General features: G+C 51.0%; 1 protein-coding gene across 2 annotated transcripts; it reads left to right on the top strand.

The window, feature by feature from the left end:
• Window positions 1-7,826: 7,826 nt before the first annotated feature.
• On the top strand, window positions 7,827-14,538 carry SLC25A51 (solute carrier family 25 member 51). Of its 2 annotated transcripts, none has more exons than XM_069881102.1 (3): window positions 7,827-7,972; window positions 9,611-9,761; window positions 11,870-14,538. In XM_069881102.1, the coding sequence occupies exon 3, from the start codon at window positions 11,897-11,899 to the stop codon at window positions 12,782-12,784; it is 888 nt and encodes a 295-aa protein (XP_069737203.1). In that variant the 5' UTR covers window positions 7,827-7,972; window positions 9,611-9,761; window positions 11,870-11,896; the 3' UTR covers window positions 12,785-14,538. The 2 variants fall into 2 exon arrangements, with proteins under 2 accessions (XP_069737203.1, XP_069737202.1); XM_069881101.1 differs by having other exon boundaries at window positions 7,829-7,972; window positions 9,567-9,761.
• The last annotated feature ends 250 nt before the right edge of the window (window positions 14,539-14,788 follow it).

The raw sequence follows: 14,788 nt of genomic DNA, 5'->3' as shown, positions 1-14,788 counted from the left end.
TTTTGGCTCTGTGTGTGTTTGTTTCTCTGGAGTTTGTGTGGTTCTGTGTTGCAAAAGTGTAAAGATGCAAGTCAGAAGATATTTCTGCTGCTATCCCTATCTTGGCTCCTTGCCTGGAGGACAGAGAATCCCACTGACTCGTGAGCTGGTGGTGTCATCTTCAGAAAGGCTGATCAGTTTGAATCCACAGCTGTGGATTCAAAGCCTGTGGGAGAGAGACTTCTGGACTGGTTTCTCTGTGCTTTCACTCCGGTCCTGGGCTGCAGGACTGTGAGCCTCGTTGACGTGTTTACGAAGCAAGGCTGTAGGAGTCGGGATGTAGCAAAGCTGAGGACTGCCTCCAAGCGAAAAAGCTTTTATGAAACAGCAGGGGTGTAGGATGTTGAGGGCAGTGTTCCGTTTGTGGTGTCTGCTTCAGATGGTGATTTTGGTTTAGTGCATCATTTGTGCACCCAAGTGTCCTACTGTTCACAGCACTCATTAGAGGTGATGCAACCATCCTGTTTTCTGGGTAGGTGATAATGCCATGGGAATTACAAGCTGCAGATAATAGGAATGTTTTTATCACAGACTGGTTGACATTGGAAGGGACATCTGGAGGTCACCTTGTCTAGTCTCCCTGCTCAAGCAGAGCCACCCAGAGCCAGTTGCCCACGGCCATGTCCACAACCTTCCTGGGCCACTCACACAGTAAAAAAGTGTTTACTGATGTTCAGAGGGAAGCTCCTGTGTGCAGTGTGTGCCCGTTGCCTCTGGTCCTGCCACTGGGCACCGCTGGGAAGAGCCTGACTCATCCCCTTGGCAGCCTCCCTTCAGGTATTGATCAACATGGATGAGGCCCTGAGTCCACTCTGCTCTGGGCTGAGCAGTCCCAGCTCTCTCAGCGTTTCCTCACACAGGGAACACTGATTGGCTGAGGGGAGACCTCATCACTTTCTGCATCTCCTGGAAAGGAGGTTGCAGTGAGGTGGGTTCTGGGACCCCAAATCTCACTGCTTTTTTTTTTGGTGGATTGGGTTTCTTTGAGGTCTGGCTGGTGGGACTCAGAAGCCTCTGGGAAGAACATCTGAACACAGAGATGTTCTAAGCCGCAGGGCTCAACCCATTGCAGGCAGCCCCAGGCATTACAGGTTCTTCTGTCTTATTTTTGAGATTCTCAGCACCAGCTTTGATGCAAGTTCAGCCCACTCCAGCTTCTGTGTGCCAGCAACCACTGCTGTGAACCACCTGAGCCTTCACATCTATTGCAATTGTGTTATTTATTCCCCTACAGGCATTTTCTGAGTAGTACCTGAACATTTCCAGCTGCTCCTGCAGGCATGCTGACCTGGCAACACCCAGTTTAAACACACCACTGTGATCTTTCTGTCTGCGCCAGCAGCCTGGCTCTGCCCTGGCTCACATAGTCACCCTTCCTCTCCCTAGTCTCCCAATTCTAAAGGTTCCCCAAAGCCATGACTCCCACACGCACGTCAAGGCTGTAGATCTCTCCCTTTGCATGGGCAGTACTGCAGAGACAGCTACACCAAGCCTGGGACTTCAGGTTCCTGCCCCACTGGGTGAATTGGGTTCTCACATCCTTGCCTCCACATCCATCCCTGCTACCAACCTGTGCCCTCGTTCCTCCCTTGCCGTTGACCCTGTTACTCATACAGGCATGTTGTGTATTGGCATCCCTCCCACCACCATTGCTGGCTTCTCCTGCCACTGGACTCCAGCCCTGCTCCAGGATTATCTCTTAAGCAAATCAACCCTGCTTTCAGCTGGAGGGTGGATTTCAGCTCGGAGCTACAAGCCTTTCTTCCTTGAAGTTTGTCTCATCCTGAGTGTCACCTCCATGGCAGGGGCTGCCCAGCAATACCCAGAGTGTCTGGTGTCCCTGTTTCTCTAGCACTACTTCAGCTCAGCCATGCTCATCTCAATAGGAGCCCCTGTGCTCAGATCTCCCCCTTCCACTCGGCCCAGGGAATGGTGAAGGCACTTCTTGTCTCTGAAGGCTTGTGTTAGGTCAGCCTTTACCCCTGAACCAAACCGTGCCTGGACCAACTCACTAGTCACAGAGCACCAGAATAAAACAGGCAGCCTGTTAATGGTAAAAGAATCATAGAATCATAGAGTCACTAGTTTGGAAAGGACCTCCAGGGCCATTGAGTCCAACCATTCCTATCAAACACTAAACCATGTCCCTCAGCACCTCGTCCACCCATCTTTTAAACACCTCCAGGGAAGGTGACTCAACCACCTCCCTGGGCAGCCTCTGCCAGTGCCCAATGACCCTTTCCGTGAAATATTTTTTACTGATGTCCAGCCTGAACCTCCCCTGGCGGAGCTTGAGGCTATTCCCTCTTGTCCTGTCCCCTGTCACTTGGGAGAAGAGGCCAGCTCCCTCCTCTCCACAACCTCCTTTCAGGTAGTTGTAGAGAGCAATAAGGTCTCCCCTCAGCCTCCTCTTCTCCAGACTAGGTTTCGTTTGGGGATGGTTCAAGATGATTCTGTACTGCACACCCAGAGGTAATGAAAATACAGATAGTGACAGAGATTTGCCAGCCGGCAATGTTGTTGCTTACTTCTGGTTTTAAACCTGCTGCTGAGCATATGAAACCCACCAGGTTCAATGCAGTCAGTGCTTGCCCAGTGCCCATCCGCGCTGGGTGGACAGGGCTGCATCCCATGGCCCTACAGCACAGCAAGCCCCTTCCAAAAGGGTCACCCCAAAAGCCATGCTGGAAAAACACTCTCAGTCTGGAAAGCAACTCAGTAAATAAAACCTAGACAGGTTTTAAATTACAGCATTTTATTTGTGACAGACAGATTTCCTGAAATTATAGGAAATAATACTTATTTTTAAGAGAAAAAAGGAAGTGGATTGGATCTTTTTTCGTCATCGATCTGCAGAGAAGCAGCAGGCTCATCAGACTGTGCCAGACTGCACCAGAGGAGAGGCCCCTCTGGACACCTCGTTATGTGACTGAGACAGAGAAAATCCAACTGGGAACCAAAGGCCAGCTTCAGGCAGAGGGGGATGACAAGGCAGAAACCTGTAGCTGGTCATACACCAGGTTACAGCAGACAAGCTTCTGTCTCCCTGCAGTGAGAGCCCTGAGCTCCAGGGACAGGAGGAGAACCCTGGTGACACCTCAGGGCCCCTGCCAAGCTCCTCCCGGTCCCAGGGAAGCTCATCCCTTTGGGCTGGGGGACACCTACCCTCTCCTGAGCACCCCACAGACACAGAGGTTGCTGACAGCGGTGCGGGACATGCTACAGGGTGCAGGGGGAGAGTATTCTGAGATTGTACAGGGCTCGTTACAGGATGCCCAGGGGAGAAACCAAATATGGGGAAACACAGGTATGGTTTTGGGAGAACACACATGGGAAAATAGAGGGATAAGAAGTGTCTCACTGTGTACTGGGCCACCAAACCCATGGCTGGTGGCTCAGTACAGATGCTGCTCTGGCTGCACCAGTGCCTGAGGAGCGCCGACTGTCCTGTCCGCCCACTGAGAGCCATTTCTATCTCTCCCTGGAGTGAGTGGTCTCCCTTCAGGTAAGGTGAACGGCAGTGTCAGTGGTGTTTGGGGATCTGCATCTGTGTGGGGCTGCTGCCAATGAGGAGAAGTGGCCTGGGACTCCAGGAATTCTGTCTTTCAGTCTGTCTCTGGGTGTTTTTGTCTCTTCCTGTCTGTTGGGGGAGGGGTTGTCTGCAGCCTTTGGGGGCTCATATGTCCTGGTGCCAGAAACTGGGGAGCCTCTGTGACTTCTGGCACAAATGCAGATGGTCCCTGGCAAAGCTGCATCAAAGAACACAATTCCCAGATAAGTAACACCCCAGGCCCCACAGAAAGAGAGGTTTGCCCAGAGGTCAGTCTGGGGAAGCCCATCCAAGCTCTCCAAGCTCACCCCTGATCCCACCAGGAACACTTTTCATCTAAGAAACTGCTCAGTTGTAAATTACCCCAGCAGTGATCTTGGTGGGCAAAGCGAAAGAAAGCCACGGCTGTTGTCCCAGCTATTTTATATTTAGTGAGGTGCCACTGAAGTTGCAAAGTCCTTCATGAAGAAGAGAGTACAGTCCTATGGTGTTCCCCATCCCTGAGCTGTGAGAGCTTCCCAGTGCCAGCTCTGGAGAAAAGACAGGTGGAGACACCAGTGACGAAACCTCCATCCCTGGTCAAAGAATGGTGCAAAAGATGCTCCTGTGGTTGTGGCAGCTCCCCTGCACCCTGGTGTTTATTCTGGACGTGCTCTGCCCAGCAGCTGCCGTGCTGGACCCTGGAGAACCTCCTTGGATGTGAGGCCATGCTGAGGGGGTTGATCAGCATGCACTCCACATCAAACCTAGGAAAAGGACAGACACGGCATGTGTGGCTGTGAACAGAGCAGAATGGTGCTTCCAGAGCAGCCCTGGAAATGCTCCCTCGAGGTTCAAGGGCAGAGTGGTGCTGGCAGGAGCACAACGCTCACCATGTGACTTGTGTTCCAAATCCCACATGAGACAGAAATGGTTGGAGAATTGATACAGAACCATAGAATCATAGAATAGTTAGGGTTGCAAGGGACCTCAAAGATCATCTAGTTCCAACCCCTCTCCAACAACCTACTAGATCAGGTTACCCAAAGCCCCATCCAACCCAGCCTTAAACACCTCCAGGGATGGGGCATCCACAACTTCCCTTGGCAACCTGTTTCAGTGTCTCGCCACTCTCGTGGTGAAGAAATTCTTCCTAATGTCTAGTCTAAATCTGGTCTTGTCTCTGGTGAGACTCCACCTGGAGTTCTGTGTCCAGTTCTGGAATCCCCAGCATAAGAAGGATGTGGAACTCTTGGAATGGGTCTAGAGGAGGCCATGGAGATGCGAGGGCTGGAGCACATCTGCTATGAGGACAGGCTGAGAGAGGCTCTGCAGTACCACAGGGAGTTGTCACAGGCTGTTCCCCATCACCCACAGACCGTGTGAAAAGTACGAAGGGGTGGCAGCACAGACAAGATACCCCTCACATCTGCCACCAATACCATGCACCAGCCACTACCTCATTTCTGGGTTTCTTGCTACTGGTTGAAACCACCAGGCAAAGCTGACAGCATCAACCTGAAGCCTCCCAGATACTCACAATAACAACTATTAAACACACGCAAATCAGTACCTCGGGGTGCTTAAAGCAGAAAGGTGAGTTGGAGTAAGAATGATTGGAGTGCCAAGGTCAGTTTCCCCCTTTTCCTGCAAAAAGCACCACAGCCCATGTCCTCCTAAGATCCAGAGGGAAAATCCAGGCCTGGCACTTGGCAAAGACCTGGGTGCAGCAAGGAGATAGAGGGAGGTCACAGAAAGGCACTAGGGCACCATGGTCTTGTTTCTGCTCTACAGTGAGGATAGGAAAAATAGACAAGAAAGCATGCACAGTGGGAGAAATAGTTCTTAAGAAATGAAGGAGGAGAGAGAGAGAGGTCGGTTGGTGCTAGCTAACATACCTCACAGCAGGGTTTCCATTATACACAATATAAATGCCAGCTTCTTTATTCCCATAGATCTGATTGTTATGGATGATGGCTTTTCTGTTGCCAATGACGACATTACCTGAGCAAAGGTCATTGTGTATCTTATTGCACTATGGGTTCTTTTTTTTTTTTGCATATGTAGAGAGAATAAAAGCAAAAGGATCAAGGTCACTCATGAAAGGGAGCAAGAGAAGACAGCAACCACAGAGAAAAGCTACAGCTCCCAGTCCTGCTGGGGAAAAGGGCAGAAGGGTAATTAACCCAGCTGCCAGAAAGTCACTCTCAAGCTGTCAAAGCATGCTTAACTTTTACCTTTCTTTGGGGTTCTAGTACACAATGCCAAATTTCTCTTCTCATCATGCATCCAGCTTCTTTATCCTCTGACATCTCCTGCTGCCACTTCCAAGGGCTGTCCTGGTGCTAGTGATGCTTCTCTCCCCACAGCCTGTCTGACACCAGGCAGGGCTGGTGGGGCTGCAAGCCCAACACCTCCCCATGACCACCAATAGGAAAAGACCCTTGGTGGCACCTCACAGGAGCTGGAGGCAGAAGCCCAAGCAGGGGGCTCGGCTTTAGAGCATGGTGCCTTTCCTCAAGATGCTAACAACACTTTGCACAGCCTGAATGAGAGCTGTCAGCAGCCACATAGCTGCTTCTCTCCTCAACAGGGGCCAGTATCTCCCATGAGGACAGGGGTACACTGGGATGCTCCCGCAGGACAGCAGATCCAGCCCAGTATCTCACATAGTGGCAGGGTAGGAATCACCAAATCAGGCAAAGCAATAATAGGCAGCTCAAAGCTGCAACCAAGTCCAGACACAGCCCACAGCTCTGTGGCTGAGCTGCTACCCCATCCTCCCAGAGCCACAGCTCTGCCAGCCACATCCCCTGAGCAGAGGTCACTTGGAGAGCTCACTGCAGCCACAGGGTCACTCTGTAGCTATTGTCTGCATTTCTGCCTCTGCCACATGGTGAGGCCGTGGTTCCATGAAGATGGCTCTGGATACAGCAGGCAGTAAAGAGGGACAAGGTCACCTGTTGCACAGCTGGAGACGCTACCAATTCTGAGGAAAAGACATGGCACTGGGGAGTGGGCTTCTCCTTCCTCCTGCCCAAGGCTGAGCAGAGAGCTGAGCTGCCTGGAGGAGAGAGACCTGGGGGTGTTGGTTGACAGCCGACTGAACATGAGCCAGCAGTGGCCCAGGTGGCCAAGAAGGCCAATGGCATCTTGGCTTGTATCAGAAACGGCGTGACCAGCAGGTCCAGGGAGGTTATTCTCCCTCTGTACTCAGCACTGGTGAGACCGCTCCTCGAATCCTGTGTTCAGTTCTGGGCCCCTCACCACAAGAAGGATGTTGAGGCTCTGGAGAGAGTCCAGAAAAGAGCAACAAAGCTGGTGAGGGGGTGGAGAACAGGCCTTATGAGGAACGGCTGAGAGAGCTGGGGGTGTTTAGCCTGGAGAAGAGGAGGCTGAGGGGAGACCTTATTGCTCTCTACAACTACCTGAAAGGAGGTTGTAGAGAGGAGGGTGCTGGCCTCTTCTCCCAAGTGACAGGGGACAGGATGAGAGGGAATGGCCTCAAGCTCCACCAGGGGAGGTTCAGGCTGGACATTAGGAAAAAATTCTTCACAGAAAGGGTCATTGGGCACTGGCAGAGGCTGCCCAGGGAGGTGGTTGAGTCACCTTCCCTGGAGGTGTTTAAGGCACGGGTGGACGAAGTGTTGAGGGACATGGTTTAGTGATTGATGGGAATAGTTGCAATCGATGATCCAGCGGGTCTTTCCCTACAGGGTCCAAACCGCGCTCCCTGCCGCCCCCCCCGCGGCGCCACCTGATTGGCCGGGGCGGGGAAAGGGGCGGGGCTAAACCAAACCGCGCCCCCATGTGCGCGCGCCCTCCTCTCTCGTCGCTGCCTTACTGGGCAAGGCAAAGGAGCGGTGCCGATTACAAGCCACGCCCCCTCCTCCCGCGGCGCCTTCTGATTGGGCGGCCAGGATCACGTGCCGGGACGGGGCCGTGCGTCACGCCGTGCGTCGGGCGCCGCCGTCGCGTCACGGGTGCGCGGGGCCGCGTGCGGAGGCGCCGCCGGAGCTCCCGCCGCCATGGCAGCAGGTGCGGGTCCCGCCCGGCCCGGCCCGGCGCGGCCCGTAGGGGCTTTGGTTGCTCCACCGCGCACGGCTTGGCGCGGCGGGGCCCGGCCCGGCGCCGCGCAGGCGCTCCGGTCTCCCCGGCGCGGTTCGGCCGGCCCGCGGGGCTGATCTTGGGCGGAGCCGCCCGGAGCGGCGTGCGGGGAGGGCGGGCGGGCGCCGTCCCCGCTCCGCCGATCTCCCTGACCCGTGCCGTTCGCTTGCAGGTCGCCCGGTGCCGAGCCCCGGCGGGGCGGCGATCGCTCCCGAGCGGCCCTGAGGCCTCCTGGCCGCGGCGGATCCGCGCTGTGCCCCGGCGGCTGCGGGGCGGGCAGACCGAGCCCAGCATGCGGTGAGTCGGGAACGGCGGCGGGCGGGGACGAGCGGCGCGGTCTGTGAACCAGCCGGGGCAGCCGCGCGGCACCGGGACTCGGTGGTTGTTGTAGGAGAGCCCATCCGTTAGCTGGTGGTGAACGGGTGCGAGTTTGCAGTGTAGCTCTGTTCTGCCGATTGAAAGAGCGTCCAGTTACCGGCATAGTCTTAAACTGTGCCTTGACCAGGCTTGGGATCTTGCAGTCGTTGAGGTTGGAAAAGACCTCTAAGCTCATCCAGTCCAACCGTAAACTCGGCATTGCCGTGCCTTCTAAACCATATACAGAAGTGTCACAGCCAGGTGTTTTGGGTGCCCCTCCAGAGATGGAGACTCCACCGCTGTCCTCAGCAGCCTCTTCCAATGTTTCACCACTCTTTCAGCGAAGACATTTTTCCTCTTATCTAGTCTGTACCTCCCCTGGCAGAACTGGAAGCCATTTCCTCTTGTCATTTCACTTGTTCCATGGGAGAAGAAACCAGTACCCACTTCACCACAACCTTCTTGCTGGGAGCTGTAGAGAGCTCCCAGGATAAACAGCCCCACGTCCTTCAGCCATTCCCAGAACCCCTGGGCTTCAGACCCTTTCACCAGCTCTGTTCCTCTTCTCCAGATGGGCTGCAGTCCCTCTACGTCTGTCTTGTAGTGAGGGGCCCAAAACTGAACACAGGATTCAAGGTGCAGCCTCACCAGTGCTGAGTCCAGGAAGATGATCCCTCACCTGCTCCTGCTGGCCGCACCGTGGCTGGTACAAGCCAGGATGCTGTTGGCCACCTGGGCCACTGGTGGCTCATGTTCAGCCATTGTTGACCAGCATCCCCAGGTCCTTCTCTGCCAGGCAGCTTTCTAGCAACCTGGAACTTTGCCTGGGGTCGTTGTGTCCCAGATGCAGTACCTAGCACCTGGCCCTATTAAACCTCATACAGTTTACCTGTGCCTGTTGACCCAGCCTGTCCTGATCCCTCTGCAGAGCCTTCCTGCCCTCCAGCAGATCGAGACTCCCACCCAGCTTTGTGTCACTGCAAACTGACTCAGGGAGGACTTGATCCCTTTGCCCAGATCATGGGTCTCTTCTCCCAAGTGACAAGCAATAGGGCAACAGGAGATGGCCTCCAGTTGTGTCACGGGAGGTTTAGATTGGATATTAGGAAAAATTCTTTCACAAAAAGGGTTATCAAGGACTGGAAGAGTCTGCCCAGGGCAGTGGGGCAGTCAGTGTCCCTGGAGGGATTTAAAAGCTGTCTGGATGTGGCTCCTAGGGACATGGTTTAGTGGTGGCTCTGGCAGTGTTAAGTTTACAGCTTGACTCTCTGATCTCTAAAGGTCTTTTCTACCCTCAACAACTCTTGATTCTCTGTGACTCCATAGGTAGCACGTTTTGTGCAACAGCAATCAAGGATGATGGCAAACGCTGGTCCTTCACCAGTTTTACAAATACAGAGATGTCACAGAACCCAGAAAATCAACTGTTGAGGGTGGAACAAAAACCCAGAACAGCTTATTTCAAAACAGGGTGTCAGTATCAGATAACAAACGTCCTTGTCTTCAGTCTGCCTGTGATGTTTTTCTCACGCAGTGGGTTGTGTGCCAGTGTTTTGAAGGCCTTTGTGGTGTCTGCAGGTCAATGGGCTGAAGTCCTCTGGAAGCACTGCGTGTGCGTGCCGGGAGATGGAGGCGGCGAGAGCCCCTGACGTACAAAGCTGTGGCCAGGGAACACGGTGTCCAAAAGGATTGACAAAAGGAGCAGGCAGCTTCTGAAACTGAACTGAAGGTCTCGATTTCTTGGTTTTTTATATTTTTTTTATCTACTATGAGTTTCATTAGAGGGAAAAATATGTTTTGGCTACAGGCACTTGCCACCCATGTGAACAGCAAGTTGTCAAGGCCTTCTGTTATCTCCTGAAGGGTGTTGGCCCTGGTGAGGCTTTGCCACACTCTGTTAGTAGAACTGGCATGATCCACTGTCCCTTGTCTACTAGTGCATCTGCAGGTATGGCTTTTTTAGTACACACAAGTAGAGCTGCAGCAATCAGAACACAATTCCAGACTGGGGCATGCATGCAGTGACATGTGAGCCATCAGATATGAATCTCTATCTGATGTTGCTTCTCATATTGATAGAAACACTTCATCTTTGTCAGTTGTTGAGATGGTGTTTGTGCTTGCCAGACTTGGAAGGATTAGATACTGCATAACTGTAGGGGAGAAGCCAGCCCAGGTATGTATGTGCTTTAAAAGTAAATTGTGTAATTGTTCACAAAGATCTGTTGAGTTGCTTTGAGCGGTCTGGGTTGTTTCCATACAGCCGAGGCCCTTCATCCTGCACCCAGCAGCCTATGAAAAGCAGTTTCTCATGCCAGGTAGGGGTGCTAGACCTAAAGAGCATTTGGAAATCACAGGATTTTGTAGCTGTCAGGGAGTATCTGTACTTTGCAAACCACCACCTGCCTCCCTGGACTGGTGTTGACTTAACTCAGGCTGTGCTGTAATGGAAGTTAGGGCTCAGATCGGCTATAAAACCAGCTTTATATCACTGTGGAGTAAATAATCCGATTTTAAATGACAAACAAGTGTTAGCAAGTAATGCATGCTTCGGTATTTCTCTGCGTGACCTGGTAGAACTGTCCCTGTGGATGTGTCCTGCAGGACCTCAGATCCCAGCAGGCGCCAGGTCCGCCAATTACCCACCGCACAGGAGAATGCTGTGTGGGTTCAAGGTGCTGTCTTTGCCCGCACATCAGGCTAGAACTGCCAGAAGTCTTCCAAATGTGTTAAAAGTGTTCCTGTAGTTCAGTTTGAAGCCTGTGATGACAATTGCATGCTCGTTTTGGCTGGATAAAATTAATTTTCTTCATAGCATCTTGCATGGGGCTGCATTTTGGGTTGATGCTGCAGAGTGTTGATAGCACAGGGATGTTTTGGTCACTGCTGAGCAGCGCGTGCACAGGGCTGAGGCCTTTTCTGCCCCTCACCCCCACAGTGGCAAGCAGGCTGCAGTGTGCACAGATTTAGGAGGATAACACATCCAGAAGAGTGGACCCCGCTGACCCGGGGATCTCCCACACCAAATGGCATCTGCTCAGCAGTAAAACTGGGGAGGGGCTGGGGGGCTGCTGCTTGAGACTGGCTGGGCCATTCGGTAGGAACGACTGCTTTTGTTGTCATCAGGTACATGGGATTTGTTTTCCTCCCTTTGACGTTTTTTCCCCTTACAAAATATTTTGTAAGAACATTGTTTTCGTTATTGGACTGGTTTTGTATCAACCCGCAAGTTTTCCTCACTTTGACCCTTCGTGTTCTCCCCACCAGGGCAGGAGATTGAGTGAGTGCTGTGTGGCCCTCAGCTGCTGACGGGGTTAAGCCACGACAAACCGTTATTTAAATACCTGTTGCTTTCTGCCACAGGGAAAGGCAGAGTGGAATGGTCAGAATTTGCAATGCTGCTGTGTTTCTTTTTCTTTTTTTTTAGATTGTCTTGTCCCACACCACCACCATCCTGGTGATGTGTGTCCTATTAGTGTGAGAGCAGGCCTTCCCCTCTTTGTATTCCTCAATGCTGGAAACACATCTAATGCAGAAGCTTCCTTTGGTCAGCTGTGCTGTAGCTCTCGAGGAGTTCATATCTCAGTTTTCTTCCCAATTTATTACTATTTTCATTTGAAGATACACAGAGGGAAAATCTGCCACTTGTTCAGGCCTCTGAGACTTGAATAGAAAACAGCAACATCCGTTAGATCTGGCCTGTGTTGCTTTTCCCCTTCAAATTTAGGGGCATTGCACAGGTGTAGGCTGCCAGGTGCCGTCTGAATGATCCACGAGTATGAAAAAAGCTGGACCTGGCGTTCTGCTCACATTGGCCCTTCTCTTTTTTTGATGCAGGGAAGGGGAACTAAGGCATACTGCAGTATGAAACACGGTGTAATGGATTCAGAAGGGTCTTCCCTAAGGAATTCAAAGGAGTATCTAAGGAATGACGTAATGGCTACCTCTGGTAAACATTATCTTTGTGGCTACTGTGCGGCCTTCACAAACATAGCAGTCACTTTTCCCATCCAGAAAGTCCTCTTTCGACAGCAGCTGTATGGTTTGAAAACCAAGGACGCAGTGTATCAGCTGCAGAAGGATGGCATTCGCAACCTCTATCGTGGCATCCTTCCTCCATTAATGCAGAAAACCACCACACTGGCTCTGATGTTTGGCTTGTATGAAGATTTCTCCTCCCTGCTCCTTAGGCATATGAGTGCTCCGGAGCTCCTGACTCGCAGCATGGCAGCAGTGCTTGCAGGGACCACAGAAGCTGTTCTGACACCCTTTGAGCGCGTTCAGACTTTGCTTCAGGACTACAAACACCACGATAAATTTACTAACACTTACCAGGCGTTCAAGGTACTGAAAACCTATGGGCTGAGAGAATATTATCGGGGATTAGTGCCTATTCTGCTCCGGAATGGGCCTAGTAACGTACTCTTCTTTGGGCTGCGGGGACCTATCAAACAGTGTCTGCCTGAGGCGACGTCGTACAGCACTCATTTGGTCAATGACTTCATCTGCGGAGGGTTGCTGGGTGCCATGCTGGGGTTCTTGTTTTTCCCAGTGAATGTTGTGAAAACTCGCATGCAGGCTCAGATTGGTGGTGAATTCCAGTCCTTCTCTAAAGTCTTCGTGAAGATCTGGCTGGAACGCGATAGAAAACTGATCCACCTTTTCAGAGGAGCCCATCTGAATTACCACCGTTCTCTCTTGTCCTGGGGCATAATCAATGCAACCTATGAGTTCTTGCTAAAGCTGTTGTGAAACCACTGCCTTCTCTCACCCTTCTGTTCATCGGGGTGTTGGCACGGGTGATGTCGCTTAGCCCCAGGGAACAGGGCCTGCATCGTGTGAGAGGTAATTACTGTTGGCCTTCAATATTTATGGAGTGAATGGTGATACATCTGAACCTTGGTGCAATTAAGATGAAATTCTATAAGTATTTATACGCTGGCAGGTGAGTTTACCTGTAATGGAGCTACTCAAAAAATACAATTTTTTTTTTAAAAAACCAAACTTATATATTAGTCCAGCTGCTTATTCTGTGTCACTCCCAAAGTCTCTTTAACGCTCCATGATGGAATGTGCTCCACTGTCCACATTGTAGAACATGAAAATCAAAGAGGGGCTGATGAAAATTGATTCCTTTGACTGATAAACTTCAAAATCTTGATTTAAGAACTGAATTTTCAAATGTTTTGGGGTCCTAAGTACTCCTTGTTGTCTGAAGCTAAAAGGACAGATGCAGATGAGGATGACTGAAGTTTAGAACTTGAAGCTCACAATAAGCCTGCGCAAACTCTTCTGCCAGCCGTTCTGATGCTCGGCTTTAATATGAACATTTCATTCAGCAGCATAAGAGCGGTTACTGAATGCTTCACTTTGGTCTAGGTGGACTCCAGTTATAAGTGGGAATCTGTATGTGTATACATGTGTGTGTGCCTTCATGGGAAAAGGGAAAAGTGGAAGGAATTAAACAGCAAATGTACTAGAGCTTTAAAGTGTCCTTCCTTGTTGAAAAAACCTTCTACTTGTAAATGTGGAATTTGGTCTGCCTTTTTTTTCTGTGTGCATTGCATATTTTAATGTTGCGTACAGCTGTGGAGCCAGGAGGAAGATAGCCCTTTCCGTAATGACTGTGGAATAGTTTGGCTTCCCGCCGCTGTGAAGTAGTTCACAAACGCAGCTCTTTCGCACCGGGGTATCTTGTCTTCTGCAAATTATTTCTGCTCTGTTTGTGCTGTGGAATAATGGATCACACGGAGATATATTTTTTACCTGAAACTTGGAGTTCTGCCAACTTGATGTGTACTCTGACAGCTCTGTCAAACAGAACTGTACACCAGCACAGACACTGTGCGTCACTGGGTGTTGCCAGGGGTTCTGTGCATATACGAGGTGGCATCCAAAGATGACAGGAGCAGCTGGGTAGAAAAGACGAAGCATTTGGAGACCTGTGCAGGGACTTCTGTAGGTGAGTATTGAAAAAGACTTGCAGAAGTACAAAGTGTTCTGTCTTACAGACTTGGGAATTGAGAGATGTAGGACTTTGGGCCTTAGAGAAAGGGACAGAAGAGCAAGCGTGACCTTACATAAACCAGGTGAGGGTATTAACAGAAAGCACTTGATTCTCCTGAGGGAGTTTATTTTATAAAGCTACATAAGTAAATATTTTGGATGATGAGGGGCAAAAAAGCTTTCAGAAACTGGTCTGAATGGGTCTTGTCACAAGTTTTGAAGTGGATATTACTTTCCTGAGTTTTCTATTTGCTAAACTGCCCTCAAATGTTGATTCTAATCAGTGGTGAATGATTATAATCACAATATAGTCCCTAGCTTCACAGTCAAAAATTGGCCAGGCACAAGTGAGCGTTCTTATATCCCAATGTTGTGTTTATCTGCATTTCAATAAAATGTTTACTCAATGTTTGTTACTGGCAGAATCTGATTTTTATTGGTGTTTTGGGTTTTGTAATCAGTCCTTGATGGAATAAAGAAATTTGCATCCTGTTCCTCCATGGAAGATATTATGTACTCCTCTGTTGTTGGGAGATCTGGAGCGCTGTCGGTAGGCATTTAACTGGAGAGGGCAGCAAAAGGAAGGGAGTGCAGTCCTGGTCTCTGCTTCCGTAGCACAGACAGACTGTGTGCGCTGCGGGTCTGCTGTGGCAGAGCTGTGCTGTGCCCTGTGGCCACTTGACAGCTCCACCACACAGTGAAAGGAACCACGTGCAGGTGTTTGGTGTGTAAGAGAACAGACGGCCGGAG

Source organism: Phaenicophaeus curvirostris, chromosome Z (genome assembly GCF_032191515.1).
Source record: "Phaenicophaeus curvirostris isolate KB17595 chromosome Z, BPBGC_Pcur_1.0, whole genome shotgun sequence".
Lineage (NCBI taxonomy): Eukaryota > Metazoa > Chordata > Aves > Cuculiformes > Cuculidae > Phaenicophaeus > Phaenicophaeus curvirostris.
This window is presented reverse-complemented; position numbering and strand designations above follow the sequence as displayed.

Bases quoted from the DNA above. Each gene is read 5' to 3' on its own strand.
- SLC25A51 (XM_069881102.1), top strand. From the start codon at position 11,897: ATGAAACACGGTGTAATGGATTCAGAAGGGTCTTCCCTAAGGAATTCA.